Source organism: Apteryx mantelli, chromosome 4 (genome assembly GCF_036417845.1).
Source record: "Apteryx mantelli isolate bAptMan1 chromosome 4, bAptMan1.hap1, whole genome shotgun sequence".
In the NCBI taxonomy this organism is placed as follows: Eukaryota; Metazoa; Chordata; class Aves; order Apterygiformes; family Apterygidae; genus Apteryx; species Apteryx mantelli.
In genome coordinates this window covers 76,772,858-76,790,103 of record NC_089981.1, presented here as the reverse complement: position 1 = coordinate 76,790,103, position 17,246 = coordinate 76,772,858, and the positions used below count along the sequence as shown (strand labels likewise).

Sequence of the window (17,246 nt, the reverse complement as noted above, 5' to 3'; positions counted from 1 at the left end):
CTATTCAAATGCCTCTTCTATTTATTTTTTCAGGCTTTGATTACTTGTCTCTAATATTGACTTGCTTGTATGCTTTACATTTTACTGAGCAGTTAACAAGCTGCTCCAACCATTCATTTCCCTGTGAGGTATATTGCTTAACTTTACCTTGAAGATTTTAACTTCCTTATTGTTCTTCCATTCTCGTTCATCTCGTGCAATACCCAGTGCTACCTTTGAAATCATTTTGCCTACTTGCTCAACAGAAAAAGGATAGCAGTAAGTGTTTTCAGCACTTTTTTTTTTTTTACTAAAACAGATTTGATATCTGCTTTTCTGATTAATAGCCTACTGTACATTTCTCATGGGTTTAGCTAAAAGACTGCCCCAAACCTATCTTCATGTATTTTCAGCCACTGCATGTAAGTAATATATATGTGTAGTTGGACAATAGTTTTCTTATTAGTCATTTCCTCCATTTCTGTGATGCTTATTGCTTTTCTCTGAATCTCCACCAAAAATTCTCTCAGCAGCACAGGCTGAGAACGTAACATCAGTTCCTAAGTGAGAAGTCAGATACTTTTCAAGTTATGCATTTGAAATATAATGGTTATTTTGCCTTAATTAAGATGTGCAAGTGGATAGCCCATTAAAACACAGGAATACATTCTAAAGAACCATCTCTGAAATTGGATTAACGCTGAAATTGAGTCTTCAATGTGCAGTGAATAACAAGACTAAAGCACTTGATTTAGGATGTTTGCTATATCACCAAAATATGCTGCAAGGCCTGAAAATGCCATCAGAAATATGATAATGGGGGGTGGGGAAATCATTACTTCACCCACACAATCATTCCAAGCTGAATGACAAGCTAAATCACTTGAAATAATACTTTGAGGCAAAACAGGACCAAAGCTACTGCAAACTTGTAACAGCAATAATACCAAGGAAAATCTTGTAATGAATTAGGATGAAAGCACTTGAAAGATATTAAGGATGTTTGCATCAAAACAGAAACTAAGCAGAACGAGCCCTCAACCATCTATTTCAGTTAAGAGCAAAAAGTACTCATTACAACAGGATAAATTTTGAAATATTAGGCAGTACACTTTATCCAATCTTGACCATGATCGTAAGTGTAGAAGATGGAAAAGAATGATAACAAGTTGTTTGTATCATTTGAACAAAGATAATGATATAAGCTGAAAACACAGGAATACCTGAAGAATCTACTGAAAAAAACCAAAACTGGGGAGGGAGAAGCAGACATCAGATATTGATAATTCATGCCTAATCAAACTGTTCTATAGCTGATAGTTTGAAATGTAACTACATAATTTTGCATACGTGGTATTAATTCTGTAAGAAGGAGCCATAATCAATCAGAGTTTGATTATTTTTCCCCCTTTTTCGACTCAGCTATGATCTTCAACGTTCACACACAGTTCTTCAAATCAAAACACTATTTTAAAATGAATGTGAATTTAGGTGCTTCACAGTCTACTGAGATATGGCTACCTCAGACAGGAAGAACAAAGGACAACACAAACTGTATTTCTCCTCTTTGGAAATGTTCCAGCGTAAGACAGTAAAATACACTGTTGCTTTAGTCAATCACAATAACTAGAAAAGCTATGGTTTTCAAATTAACAAACATGTCAAAAAAAAGATCAGTATCTGTTTCCAGGCTAAAGCTACACCTTCCAGTTCCTAGGCTGATTAAACACTGTGCCTTATTAAAATTAATATGCCTAATGCACTGCTTAATTGGATAGTTTTCTGACTGACAAAGTTCTGCATGAATATAATTGCATCCCAATGAACAAAGCAGGTAACGGCTTCTAAAGCCTTCCTCAGAGAATCAGGTATAGAATTGGTACAAAAGAAACAGGCTGGTTTTGTGTTTCACTAAGCCTAAAACCTTTCCTATTCTGTGTGTCAGAATACACATGAATTCATTCATTTATTCTCTTGAAGAGTAAATTATTTCTTTGTAATATTGTGGGATACTACCATTATCTTTTCATTAGCATCAGCTTATAGAAACAGAGTTGCACAAAATCCTTCCAAGGACAGCAGTGTGCTGCAGGACTAGCTACACAAGCAACCATTCATTCTTCACCATTCAACAGTTTAAGGTAGATCCTAAGGATGGTACTTCAGCATTACAAAATGAGCGTATGGCCAATTAGTGAGATAAAAATGCATTATTCTGCTAGTCTAAGTTTTGCTATATATCATATCCTGGCCACAGAAAGCACTGCCTACTAAGAAATCATATCATTAAATGGGATCAAAGGATTTCAGAACGTGCATTCAGATATATTACAACAGCAATACTCTCAGTCCAAACGAAAAACTTCATAGTGCAACGATCCTGAGTACCCTTTACATAGCCAATAATATTAAAATGAGGACATGGAATGGCTCATGGAAAGACAAATACCTCATTGCACCCATTAGAAAGAGGCACCATGCCCTGATCAATAAGTAAGGAGGAGAAAATAAAAAGCAGTTGGGCAGCAAAGTTTGTTACAATAAAATACTGTTTCACTCTCAAAGATAAAATCTGTAATTAGTAGAAAACTTAAGTGCTGCTTTAGAGTGAATGTATAGTCAAACTCAGTGTTAAGTATTCACATTTCACTTCTACTAGCCTATATAAACATAAATGGCTTTTACAGTGCCTGTTTGTCCTCTGGAAATGAATTAGGGATGTTGCCAAACTGTTCACTAGTGGGTCTGCATGCAGACACACCTGCAGCTTCTACGGCATTCCCTGCAACCCCACAAGAGGGTGATTCCAGTCATAACTTCATTTCTTATTACTGTGCAGTGGTAAAGTACTGAGAACTACAGTTTTTCTCACTGCAATTTTGCTAGACATGTAGTTTACACAAAAACACTAGAATTAAATATCAGATCATATCAAGCAAGGCTAGGTTTTATCAGAATTACAGAAGATATGAATGGGTGAGCTGTTAAAGCCTACAGTTTATCAGTATTGGTCCGTTCCTGTGCCTTCTTACAACAGTGCCTTTTATAAACTAAAATACCTTACCAATTTTACATTGCTTCTTATTTCTTCATCTTCTACTGCAACCTCTCTCTCAGTTCATGTGCCTGCTCCTTACTGCCATAACGTTTCATGCAAACCGTGTCCTACACCCTGTCTACTTGCCTTCTCCCTGTTCCAGTAACACTGATCATCGGTGAGGGATATGAAGGCATTTCCGCTCTTCTGCTTTTCAAAAACAGTTTATCTGAGAAGACTTTCCCAAGACTATCAAACTGCCCCTTGTCAATCAATATACTCCAGTCTTGTAGCAAGGACAGGCATACATTTCTGCAGGAGGCATCTTCTGTAGTGCAGCAAGCTAAACTGATTGTCAATATTTGGCAGTTACAGCATGGGATGCACACACTGGTCTGCATCCTCTTTCCAGGCTAAAAAGCACATGCTGTCCAATATCTGCTCCAAAGGAACTGTTTTGTGACACTGTGGTTAAACAGGCCTGAATTACAAGCAAGTTGGTCAGACAAATCATTACATAATTTTGGCTGTGGTTGAGCCAAGGCACCAGTCTAACAAGGGAAGGAGCTGCTTTCCTTGAGCAATGGACATATTTAGTGTCTTCTTTGCTTGGAATAAAGTATTGCTTGATACCTTGTCTGGTACCAAGGGAAAACAGTACCGAAACACTGAAATTCCATGAAGAGGAAGGGAGGACTCGAGAACTGCGCTTTTCAGTTCATTTCTCTTGGTACAACCATAACACCATTCCAAGACAAAACCAAAATACCAGGCATTGGCATAGATACCAAAAAAGGAGAGTAGCAGACTCAGGAGATGACTCAAGAACAGTTTATTTAGCACAGACAGTAATATATGTTATTTAGCCCTTTAACTCACAGTACCATTCATGGAAAAGCTTATTGCACCAGATTAGAGAGTCTCAGAAAGAACATTCTGTCACCCACTTTTGCCATCTTCTTCTTGACTAGGATCAAATATCTCAAATTTGACATTATGGTCAACAATCTAACTTTTACAAAAAATCTATTCCCATTTTCCCATTTAGCTCCTGAAATACTTTTTAAAGTAAGTTCAACATAACATGACATACAAATGGGTCCTTTACGTTAAAAAGGACAGTAAAGTATATAGTTAAAGACAGCACCTCCTGCCCACAATTAGGTCTACTCTTAGAGTTTCAAGAAAGAAAAATTATATTCCCTACCTTATTTGCATGCTATGGAATCACTGGCCCTGCTGTTCAGGAGAAAAGACTTTCATTAGTCTTTATCCCCTTTGCTCCCCCCACTCCCTCCAAAAAAAAAAAGGAGGAAAAAAATAGTTTTTGTTCTACAGTAAGTTTACATGGTGACCTGTGATCATACTCAATGAACACCCTATGAACTGGTATTATTTTCCACTTGTGTGATATATATTTCCATGTTCCGTCAACTCCTGACTCTAGAGACAGTATACTAAAATCACTTAGTGCCAACATCACAATACTGTATACCATTGCAATGCTAGGGGAGGAGCAGGGAGAGGAAAACATTCCCACAGAAAGTCTCAGAACTTTTTTAAAAAGTTATATAGGTATTTATCTGAAGTATTCACTGTTTCACAATCTAAAACTAGAATTATCTTCCTTAATGGAACCATTTTGAGTATCTCTTTACATACTTATCAATGAAAACTAACCATCATAGAAGCATGATGGATGGGAAAAATTCCATTGCTTTAATTCTACTTTTCATTAAGTTTTTCATGCTAGTACTGTAACTCTGAAACTCACAATGAGTTTATCTTAGAGTAGTCTCAGACTTGGCACTCTGGATGTGTACTCACTCATGCTTTTCCTTTAAGCTCTCATCGAAGTGAGGGAAGCCTAAAGGTACAGATCCTACACACTTACTAAACATTCTCATTACCCAGACTGATTTAAATTATTTTGTCAAAAACCAGTGACAAATCTAAAGGAGCAATTGCAGCACAGGAACTAGATTGCTGATTACTTAAGAACACTGTAGTCCCTTAACAAAGGGACTCCCATAACTACTTCAGAGCTCCCCTCATACATAAAATCTCTCCGCTGCTACTCTGCTTAGAACATCAAGGTCAGACACAGTGCTTGGACAAGCAGCCTTAGCTTTGTTCAGAGCCCTTCTGTCACCCTCAAGAGCAAACAGATGGCTGACCAGGATAAGCAGGATCCGCAAGCACAGGAATTCAGAGGAAATCAAAGAACTACTTGGATGACAGTCACCGTTGTTCCATGCCCTGCTGTGTGCACAGGCACACCAGCTCACCTTGCCTTTCCACAGCTAGGGAATACAACTCTGGTCCTATCTGAATGGCAGCTGGGAGCACATCGTCCTTTAAGATTCAGGATAGAGTAGAAGCAGAGGCCATACATGCCTCTGTGTGATCTTTCATGAATGTAAAACTACTCCAGGCTTCTACACGGAAGGTACGTACACACACACCCTGATCCACACACAAACAACTTAAAGAACTACAGTTACCGTACAGCTTACTACTAACACACCTGCCCCCCCCCCTTTTTTTTTTTTTTTTTTTTTTTTTTACAATTCTGAAATGAGCTATTGGCTTTATTTAATTCAACTATATATTACTCATATGTACAGAAGCCAAAAAAATTGATATTTATTGTGTGCAATATTTCTCTTCATGCTTCAAAAACATTAGAGGTTCATGTCAACACATGCAACACAATCAATGACTAATGCAAGATACTTCAGGATAACATCTCATCCAAAGAACACCTCATCTACCAGTTTACTAAAGCATAGCATATCCAACTTAGGAAACATCCTAAATGCTAAAAATTGAATACATGATACTGATACAAGAAAAGTAACATATTAGTCAAAGATACCAACGTGAATGTGAATTAGCGATTTCTGAGGTATGAGATTAGTTTTAGAACAAAAAGTAAATTCTTTCCAAATACAGTTTTAAAATTCTACCAGAAAATTGTGGGTCATGTTAGTTTTTAAACATTTAATCACTAACATTTACTGATGAAATGATATCATTCTTCAGTACCAGAGCCCTCTGAACCTTTGCTTAATACCTTACCTAAAAGTTTACAAAACTAGAAAACACATTAAAAATAAATAAATAAATAAAATAGAAACAGTTTTTAAAAATGTTTTGCTCTGCAATGACCACAAGTGGAGTCCTGACTTACTGCTCACATTCGAGCACTTAGCAAGCATAATTAACTACCTTACCTCCTTTCCCCCAAAAGGGTCCTTCATCACTCCCTTGAATTAATGTACATTAAATAAACTAAAGAAAGGGAAGAGGGGAGGAGGGGGGAAGATTTCAATTACCTTAGAATTCCTTATATCCCAAGCTTTAACTTCTGGGCTGAACCCTCCACAAATGAAAATATTTGAATCTGTAGGGCAGAACTTCATTGTGGTGATCCTAAATTCATTTTTGCTGCTAAATATCTGCTTCCCTAAAACAAAATGAGAAATGAAGATGAAATTTTTTGCATGAATTGAAATATTTTATTCATTTTAATACAGTTTCAAAAATACTTAGGCAAAGTTGGATATGTTTTTATTAGCACATTTCAAGTATCTGGGACTACTTGGATTTACTGAAACTATGAGACTGAACTCACTGATTTCCATCCACATTCAATTCATCCTGCTCATGGGATTCTACACCATCCTATGGGAGAACAAGTGGATTTGCACACTAAGGAGAGGAGCTCCACAGAGGTCCCAGTTCAGTTGACATGCTGGGCTAAGTCTACAAATCCAACAGATGAACGTTTCTCTACAGAGAAGCCATAGTCTTTCTTTCAGTAGGATAAAAATAACAGCTAGAAAAGACAACTACTGTCTGCATAGAAATCCTGTATCCCAAACTACACTCCTCTCTTGAGTTGTTTACTTATACTTCTGTGAAGAGGGGAAACTTCATCTTCAAAGTGGGAAATAATTTGCATACCATCATACCCAGGCAATGGCTGTTCCCATGGCTACACTGTTCTCAACATCTAATTGTGTACACTAATCTTCGCAGGATCCTGTGGTTAATATCAGTTGGCTTGTAGACACTTTCAAAGGCAATGGAATTCAGCTAGATTAATTTATAGGATTTTTCCACAGTTCACTGTTTTGATCCTAACAGATTCATAATATTAATGTACATTCACTGAAATATCATTTTAGAATAGCAGCATGGACTGAGATAAAAACATTTTTTTGGCTTCACAGTTTCAATTATATTTTACATATCATCTGTAAAGATCTACATTAAAGTGACTGCGTAAGCCACAGAGAAGAAGGTGCTGAAGAAGTCAAAAACTTAAAATACTATGACAAGAGTTTCTTAAAATATTCATCAATCTAGATTTTCAGCAAATGGAAGTTGCCTTAAGATAAGTTTTCTTAAGCATCCAGAAATACTCCGTGCTAAAAAAAGTTGGTGATGGGTGTAAATGCTTACCATTAGGTGAACACTATCAAAAACTTCTCATATATATTTTGCATGCTAATTTCATGATTCAGAACCAATTTGGTTTCATTATCAGTTCCATTTTCCCCAACTGCTGAACTCAACTACACAGTCAAGAGATTAAGACTTGCCATATTATTTATTTACCTATTTTGAAGTAAAATTTCTTTTTTTATCATGTGTGTTTCTCTTTGAGCTAGTAGGGGCAGGGAAAAACAGATTGCAGGAAGGGTAGAGCATGTGTGTGGGGCGGGGGGGGGGGAACTGCTATTCTACACGAACTTAGGCTTTTGTAGTTTTTTTTTTTTTTTTTTTATGAATTCCCCCCAGTGACCCATGCAAGATCTAAAGGGCCTCTGTCAATACTGAAGGAAAGACTTAAATCAGTCCATGAAGTTCCTCCCTGAAAAAGAGAAATGAGAAGTAGCAAGGGCAGCAGAGGCCCTCTGCTGCCTCATGCACAATAGTGACTCTCTCTCCTCATGGGAGCTTTCAGTATCCTGATGACTGTAGAAACATAAAATAAAATAGGGAAGGAAGAAAGTATTAGAATCATGAGGAGCAGGAGCAACAGGAGATTGCTCACATTTATGCCACTACCAGGCATCATTTGCAGGCTTTAAAAAAGCCACATAAACACATCTTGCTCTGTCATCCAGAGCACTTGAAAAAAACCCAAATTTCCACATGGAGGCTCACCAGTCAGTTTAACAGCATTTTGCTTCGAAGGAGCTTAGTTCCTACTAGCACCTAGTGTAATAAAAACTCCAGGAGTATAACTAAGATGCTTTTACTGCTCTCTAGACAGGAATCAGAAAAACTGCAGCCTACCTGTGCTAATCCTGTCAAATGGCTTCACAAAGGACATACAACATCAGATGAAGCAGTCACAAATCTCCATAAAGTTTACTGCCCAAATGACATTAGATATATATGTAAGTGATCTAGTGAAACTCATCTTCTAACCTTTTGATATACATGAATTGGTTAGCTGACTTTACTGAGATCTGTTTCTACCTGTACAGCAAGACATTGTTTTTCCCCCCAATGCATATGTTTTCCTCCCATTGTGCTCCCAACAGATACTCTAGACCATGTTTCCTCAGCCTAAGGCATGAGAAAGTCACATAAGACACGACCAAAAAGACATGCACTAAATTCAAGATGCATGTCCTCTACTAACTACAAGATCTGTTACCGTTCCATAGAAAGAAATGATTGATTTAACATAATTTGTTATTAATTCATCTTCCTATCTCATCCTCTACTTCCATATAATTTGATCATTCACTCAGTATTTTTCCAGAGACTTTAAAATTCTAATTCCCTACCTTGTCTCCCCATATCTTAAAGATAAATAAAGGCACTGTGTTTGCCCTTTTCTTGTCTTCTAGAGTCTGTTATTTATCCAAAAGCTCTTGGTGACAGTCACTAACGGCACTGAGATCATTACAGGCCATCCTCTAATACTTATGAATAAAATTTATGCAAATAACTGGAGCATCTAATTTACCTGTGTACTCTAACTTGCTTCCTTTTCCTATGCTAAGCTGGTACTTTAGTGTTTGATGTGTATATTAACCATGAGAGGTATTTGACCGGTCTGAGGAACAATCATGATGCATTAATCTTAAAAACTCAGGTTCTTCAACAAATACTTTAAAATCAACCCCTCTTTTTCTTATTATTCCCTCTCTCCAAAGTGAAACTCATTCTAACCTCTGTTTTTGGAAGATCGGCAAACAGCATTCTGAAGACTTTGGCATTGTTAGATGTATACATAAATTTCATTTCACTGTCATGTCACAGAAAATAAGAAAAAGACTGGAATGTAGAAAGAAAATATGGGAGCAAAGAAGCAGTGTATAAAACACTCAAAAGGGGAGAATCACAAGAGTACACCAATTAAACTCTCCTATTGCTAGAACAAAAATTACACAATATACAGAATCTAAACCAGACTGCTTGTCATACAAACCTGCCTGAACCAAATTCCCTGCTGTGATCAAAAGCAAAATGGCCTTTCCTAACACGCACATAAGTATATTTCTTAAACCCTTCCCTTTTAGGTATTAGAACTGCAGGGCTAAACAGCTGAGATGCTTTCTCTATACAGTTAGAAAATGTCTGTCCCTGGAAATTTTTCAGAACATCAATAACCTAGTAAAAATATTCATCTGAGGGATGAATCAGATCATCTTGGAAGATGATGTGCAGCAGAATAGTTCGTGTAATTCAATATTGTGAAATAGTGAATTCAACTATTAGCAGTTTCTTTTGTCCCAATTTCATTTTTTGTGTTTTACTACTATGAACAGAATTTGCTGCTTTTCACACTGCACTTGTAACTGCTGTGATGGGACTCAGCTCCACAGCTGGGGAAATCCAATTTCAATGTTTTCTCAAGATCCTGCTCCATGTTTCTATCGTTCTCTGTCTAGAGCTACATATACTTTTGTGTACAATTATTCAGCTTATTAATATTAAATACATACTCAACCTTTTGAAGTCTGATTTTAGATATTGGAAGGGATGTCTTTTTTAGCTGAAGACTCCCTTATCCATAATAGAATACAACAGATTTTATTGAATAAGCTTGTACATTTATTGCATATACATTTATTGTATTTTAGTTCCTAAATGCAGCATAAAAAAGATTCAGTCAACTCACAGGCTGTAGAAAATTGTTTTCTGAAAATCTGTTTAGCTAATTGAGGAAAAATCCATGCCACAGATCATTTTGCTGTGTGAGAGGTTTTTATTCCAAAGCAGAAAGCAAATGTTTCTTTCAATCTATAATTTCCACAATTTTGATAACAATATCTACTACATCTTTACAATGTGTTTTATACTCCTGAAGTGTTTTAATTCAATTCTTCATTCATTAAAGGCCCACCAGTAACACAAACAGCGTGAAAAAAATCTTTAAAGAGACCTTGAACATATGTTTCTGCTCGTTTAATTCTGCAGCCTACTGTGAAACTGCTCAACTATGAAATCAGATATTTTAAAGGCTATTTAACACTGATTTCTTCACAGAACATCAGCACAGTTATTGAGCACAGGATGCTTTTGTAACTGTGTTTAGTGGTCCTCGGGTTCATACTCCTACCTGAGTAATCCAAAAACATTCACTTCCTTACACTAAGCTGTAAAGAAAGGTGAAGTCTAAGGCCTATAACGGCATGAGAGTAAACTTCTGATAAATACTGTGAACAGTTTCTAACTACTTCTGCATTCATCTTGCAAAGTAGACCAGATTTCTCTACTTCGTTCACACAAAAAGACATGAGACTATATATTAAAAAAAAAAAACAAAAAACCCTCATTAAAGTCACAATCCATGATGTCTGTTGCGCTCTCATGCGCAACGGTGAGAGAAGAAAATTAGATTGATCAGACATTATTTGTTCTTAACAAATTGATGTTGGCTGTTACTTATCTCTTTTTTAATCTTGCTGTGCGTACAAATAGTTTGATTATTTTTCCAAGAACTGAAGTTATACTGACTACATGCATTTCCTAATTTTGTTTTCTCCTATAGAGTCACAAGTCTCTGTCTGGCAGAGGCACTTAAAATATGAAATCATTTTAACATTTACCCTCGAACACATCTCCAAAATAAACATCCTCCTCTCTTATTGCAAGGACCTTATATCCAAGAATATAAAAAATAACAACTTGCTGTTACCATCTACCTAATGGAATGTGACCATTAAACTATGTTCAGCATGTTACTTAAAACTGCTGAAAGAATTTTTTTTTTGGCCAGTGACACCTAAATAAACCTTTATTACTAGGAACCTGGTGACCTCACTTCAAAGACACCTGCGCGCACCCAAAAGAAGAAAAAAAACAAAAAAACAATCCACTCTCTTTTCTGAGGTGTCATATAATACCTTGGCAGGAAGGGAATAGGAGAAGAAAGTCACAACTCTCCTGAGATGATTATTATGTATGAGCACGCAAACTTTTACTTGAATGAATACAATTATATTAATGATGATAATGGTGTATTTGTAGGACTACCAAATTAGGATATAAAAAAGAAAAGAGAAAGTCCAGTTCAGGCCATCCTCTTAGAGATGCAAAACGTTCCAATAAGAAAGTCTCAAATAATTTAAAATAAAACAAGTAAAAAAAAACCCCCACAGATTTAAGTGGCCATGTTATATATCATCTGAACTTTCCTTCAAACACAACAGCTTAATTTCAGTAGCCTGGCCACAGTATTAAATTCTCCACTGTAAGTCTGAGGAAGTTACAGTTGAAGTCAAGCTGAGTCTATGAACTAAAATATAACTGCAGCATTCAGTAGCTTCGGAAGTGTGCCAGTTTCTTGGAACATTCCTTCTATCATAACATTAAAGAAATGAAAAATGTCTATGATATGCAAATATAATCCCAGTCAATGTTCTGCATATGCTATGGAACTGATTCATTTGTGACTAATGAAGAATCCACTGATGCATAAAACACATTCCAAAAATAAAATAGTTATAAATAAATTTAAAAAATGTAATAACCTTTCCAAAGCAGGCAGAGCATCTCCATTACCTCTGGAAGTAAAAGAAGGTTAAATGTCAAATGTACTTGATCTAAAATTGTTTTAAAAGCACATTTTCTTTGAATAAAATGCTCCAAGCTGTCACAGAATATAGCGCTATCATAAATCTGTAAACAAAACAAACTATCACTATTAGAAAATGATTGAGAGTACGCAGTGTTAGAGATGACTATAACAGGGGAGCTGTATTTTTATAACGGAAAAAAATGTATATAAGAGCTGTATTTTTATAACGGAAAAAATGTATATAAAATAGGACAATAAAAAACAGTAATCAGCAATCTCTGCAATGTTATATAGAATGGGCGTTTTTGTTGTCTTTTCACTGTATTGGAAATGATACTGCTTGAGCTCATTGGACTAGAATGTAATCTGCTGACTGAAATATGTCTGATAAAAGACGGTATGTGAGCACTTTTTATACTACTTTTTTTTTTTTTTTTTTTTAAGTTTTACAAGTTGTCAAAAAAGGTGACAAAGGTGAAAAAGGACAGGTGATAAAAGATGGAAACAGTAAAAAAGGCAGCCCAGTTGCATTTTTTGGATCTACAGACATTTATGAAATCCCATACTACAGTACTGAATTTGCGCCATGCTAACTGTACCCGCAGAAATACTTATATGAATAACTTTCAGTTCCTTAAGCAATTTATGCATATTTTGATCAGACCCATACTCTGCAGCAAATGCATAACAACAGTTTTCTAAGGAAGCCATATTTGTGTAGAGCTTTAGCTTAACATCTTGATGCTATGATAATGGATGATATTTAGAAAAAATGAGTTTAAAGAAAGACGACCTGAACAATAGAATATATTCTCAAACTCACTAAACAAGGGCAAGGTAACTCCTTCTACCTCAATTGTTTGAGTTCTTTTCTTTCCATATTCTTCACCACAGCATCACAGAATCATGTAGGTTGGCAGGGGCCTCCAGAGGTCATGTAGTCCACTCCCCTACTCAAAGCAGGTCCGGTTACAGCAGGTTACTCAGGGACCTGTCCACCTGAGTTGTGAATACCTCCAAGTATGGAGACTCCAGTCTCTCTGGACAGTCTATTTCAGTGTTTGATCACCCTGAAGCTGAGCCAAAGTTTCCTGTGTTCTAACTTGTGCCTGCCGCCTCTCATCCTTTCACTGTGCATCTCTGAGAAGAGCCTGGCTCTGTCTTCTCTATATACTGGCTACACACTTGCTAACACAGACCAGGATGCAGTTGGCCTTCTTTGCTGCAAGGGCACACTGCTGATTCATATTTAACACTGGGACCCTCATGTGTTTTTCTGCAAAGCTGCTTTCTAGCCAGTTTGGCTCCACCCTGTTCTGTTGCACAGCATTATTCCATCCCAGACGCAGGACTTCACAATTGCCCTTGATGAACTTCAGGAGGTTCCTGTCAGCCCATTTTTCCAGCTTGTAGTATCTTCCATCTCTCAGCTATCCAGAACTTTCATTAAATAAAGAGGACAAGGGGAAGAAGTTTGATTGTATAAAACTGCAGGCTAGGCTTGCATGGATACGTCTTCTCCCTTGGCATCAGGATTTCTCTGCCAACAAATTCAGGTTAGACTGAAAAAACACACCAAACTATTTTTGCTGACTAATGATGAGATTTCAGTGTTTGCTTCTCACAGAATCACAGAATCGCTGAGGTTGGAAGGGACCTCTGGAGATCATCTAGTCCAACCCCCCTGCTCAAGCAGGGTCACCTAGAGCACATTGCACAGGATTGCATCCAGGCGCGTTTTGAATATCTCCAGAGAAGGAGACTCCACCACCTCTCGGGGCAACCTGTTCCAGTGCTCTGTCACCCTCACAGTGAAAAAGTATTTCCTCATGTTCAGATGGAAGTGTCTGTGTTTCAGTTTGTGCCCGTTGCCTCGCGTCCTGTCCCTGGGCACCACTGAAAAGAGTCTGGTCCCATCCTCTTGACACCCTCCCTTCAGATACTTGTACACGTTGATAAGATCTCCTCTCAGCCTTCTCTTCTCCAGGCTAAACAGGCCCAGCTCTCTCAGCCTTTCCTCATAAGAGAGATGCTCCAGTCCCCTAATCATCTTTGTGGCCCTTCGCTGGACTTGCTCCAGTAGTGCCACATCCCTCTTGTACTGGGGAGCCCAGAACTGGACGCAGTACTCCAGATGTGGCCTCACCAGGGCTGAGTAGAGGGGGAGGATCACCTCCCTCGACCTGCTGGCAACACTCTTCCTGATGCACCCCACGATACCATTGGCCTTCTTGGCCACAAGGGCACATTGCTGCCTCATGCTTAACTTGGTGTCCACCAGCACTCCCAGGTCCTTCTCGGCAGAGCTGCTTTCCAGCAGGTCAACCCCCAACCTGTACTGGTGCATGGGGTTGTTCCTCCCCAGGTGCAGGACCCTGCACTTGCCTTTGTTGAACTTCATGAGGTTCCTCTCCGCCCACCTCTCCAGCCTGTCCAAGTCTCTTTGAATGGCAGCACAGCCCTCTGGCGTATCAGCCACTCCTCCCAGTTTTGTATCGTCAGCAAACTTGCTGAGGGTGCACTCTGTCCCTTCATCCAGGTCATTGATGAAGAAGTTGAACAAGACTGGACCCAGTACTGACCCCTGGGGGACACCGCTAGCTACAGGCCTCCAACTAGACTCTGTGCCACTGATCACAACTCTCTGAGCTCTGCCATTCAGCCAGTTCTCAATCCACCTCACTGTCCACTCATCTAACCCACGCTTCCTGAGCTTGTCTATGAGGATGCTATGGAAGACAGTGTCAAAAGCCTTGCTGAAGTCTAGCTTCTGATATCATTCAAATCATAAAGAGTTAAAAAAAAAAAAAGTCACACAAGACAAGGCAACATCCAAGGAAGAGGGTTACCCACACTTAAGTCCATTCTTCAGAACAAAATTTCATGGAGAATTTATTCTAGCACTCCTTGTAGCAACAAGGCTTACACTTTCCTTTGAAGAATCTTGTAACTAGCTGTCATCAGATGCAGAACAAACAATTAGCTAGACTACAGTTTTGATTTAATAAGGCAGCAGCTATGTTCCTAACAGAAAAACAACTCAAAACAACAAAAAAGAACTGAACAGTTAAACAATGCTGCATGTACTAAGCTGCATTTGCAACCATTCTGAAACTTTTAAAAGTAATTTTCTTCATACTATTAGGTTTATTTTGGCAGAGGAGATGTAACAATTGCTACAACACAGATATAACATAAGAACTACACTGAAAACAAGGATGAGAAAGATTAGAGTTCAGTAAACATGACTAGAAAAAATTTTGAAACAGAATAAGAGCAAGAGACAAGAGCGTAGAGCCAAAGTACTCACTGAAGACAGTATTATTGTTTATAAAATCCCATCGGCATATGCACTTACTGCGTTTAAACACAGTGGTAGTTATTTCAGTCTAGCAATGAAAAGTAGTTAAGGCCAAAGCCCCAAAAAAGTCTCCTTTGTGAAGGAACAGTTCTAACATCTATCTGAAGTTAATCAAAGAAGAAATAATCTCAGCACTGATGAAGAGTGAGAAGGAACGAATGATTCTGTGAACTAATGTAAATCAAAATCTTATAGCCGCCTTAGTGTTTTTCAAATGGAAATGAGGCTTTTTATATCAGCTTGATTTGGATTCCAGAAGCAAACTGCTTGCCTTGTTTCTCTGAAAGAATTGAATGAGTTGTGTGAAACACAGAGCAACTTTACAACAGGGGAAAAAAAAGTAGAAACTGAGCTGAAAGTGTATGAAATTAGAATAAAATTTCTATCATTCATATCACATTTTTCCAAATAAGGTTTGTAACACTGAAAGTCTGGTCCAAATATCAACATTACAACCACAATTCACAGGAGCTCCAAGAAATCCTCTGCCCTTGAAATAGGGCAATAATGAATATCTAGTACTCTCAAGAATTGTTAAGTATTCATTTTGCCCTTACACATACAGTTTATGTAAGTAGTTAGGAATACTAGATAACTCAAAAGTCAGACTTGGTAAACATTATTTATTTATTTATTATTTTTATTTATTTATTTATTTACAGATACTGTTGCCTGTGTCTGAAACACTAGACTAGCAAATGAAACACTAAAGGTAATCTAATCCAAAAGACTATTCCATTACTGGATAGTTAACTCAAAAATATTTTCAAAATTAAAATATATGAATGGAATTCTATATCTTTGGAATTTGTTCTAGAATTTTATAAAATGAGATTTTCCCTACAGACACTGATAATCTATTCAAACAACTTGGGCACAAAAAATGTATTCTACTGTTATAAATCCCACTAACGATAATAACTATTCTGTTTATAATTTGTGAGCACTGCACTCAAAATTAAATTCATTTGCATTAGTAAGATCTTTTTTTATATGAAAATATAAATGAGAAGATTGCTGCAGTGAGACTGAAAATAAAAGACAAAGTCTATAAAATTAATGTCTTGCTATAGTAACCTCACATGGTACTACTATTCCAGATACCTAAAGCTTTTTTCATTGTTATAAAGCTGGAATATTCCAAAACCATCAATATTCCATAACTTAATATTTGATATTAATAATTAATATTATTCCATAATAATATTCCATAAAACACATGCCACGTGTTTTACATTCTCTAATTATAATAGCTCCCTTGCAGCCATCTTTGATTTTAAAGTCCTATGGAATGACAAACATTGAAGAAAAAAAATCAATTCCTAAAACATGAAAAAGAACTTGTTTTTGGTACAAACAACGTTCACAAGTTTCCTTTGACGCTTTCCCATTTAATTTGATGAGGCTCTCCAGATACTTACATATAACAGTTCTCTATTTTACAGAATAGAAAACACTCCTAGACAAAAAAATACTTGTAGTTTTTGTAAGGAATTCTTTCATAGTTTTTTTACATACAAAACTGCACATTTAAAAATTTAAAAATAAATTAAGTACAAAAGATAAGATTGTATCTCTTCAGTTGACAATTTTAGGCCTTATCCTGCATTTATACACACACAGACGTGACCTATTACATACAACCCCAATGAATGCCACTGTATCAATGCTGATAACATACGTAAAAGATAGGAGAAATATAGCTGATAGAATCACTTTGGTTTGTTAAGGAGACATGAGAAAATACAGCACCTAGGAAATTACTTGTTAAGGGCGCAACAATCAAATTCCAAATCAAATCCAAGACTGCATTAAAA

The 17,246-nt window shown here is 37.0% G+C and overlaps 1 protein-coding gene across 2 annotated transcripts in view; it reads right to left on the bottom strand.

Annotated features, from left to right (window-relative positions):
* WDR25 (WD repeat domain 25) overlaps nt 1-17,246 on the bottom strand; it is a 68,358-nt gene that overhangs the window by 9,786 nt on the left and 41,326 nt on the right. For both annotated transcript variants that reach the window (XR_010883957.1, XM_067294975.1), the window contains exon 5: nt 6,355-6,485. Coding sequence is in view for 1 of the 2 variants with exons in the window: in XM_067294975.1 (XP_067151076.1) it covers nt 6,355-6,485 (131 nt within the window). In the remaining variant the exon portion in view is untranslated. The remainder of the gene's footprint in view (nt 1-6,354; nt 6,486-17,246) is intronic.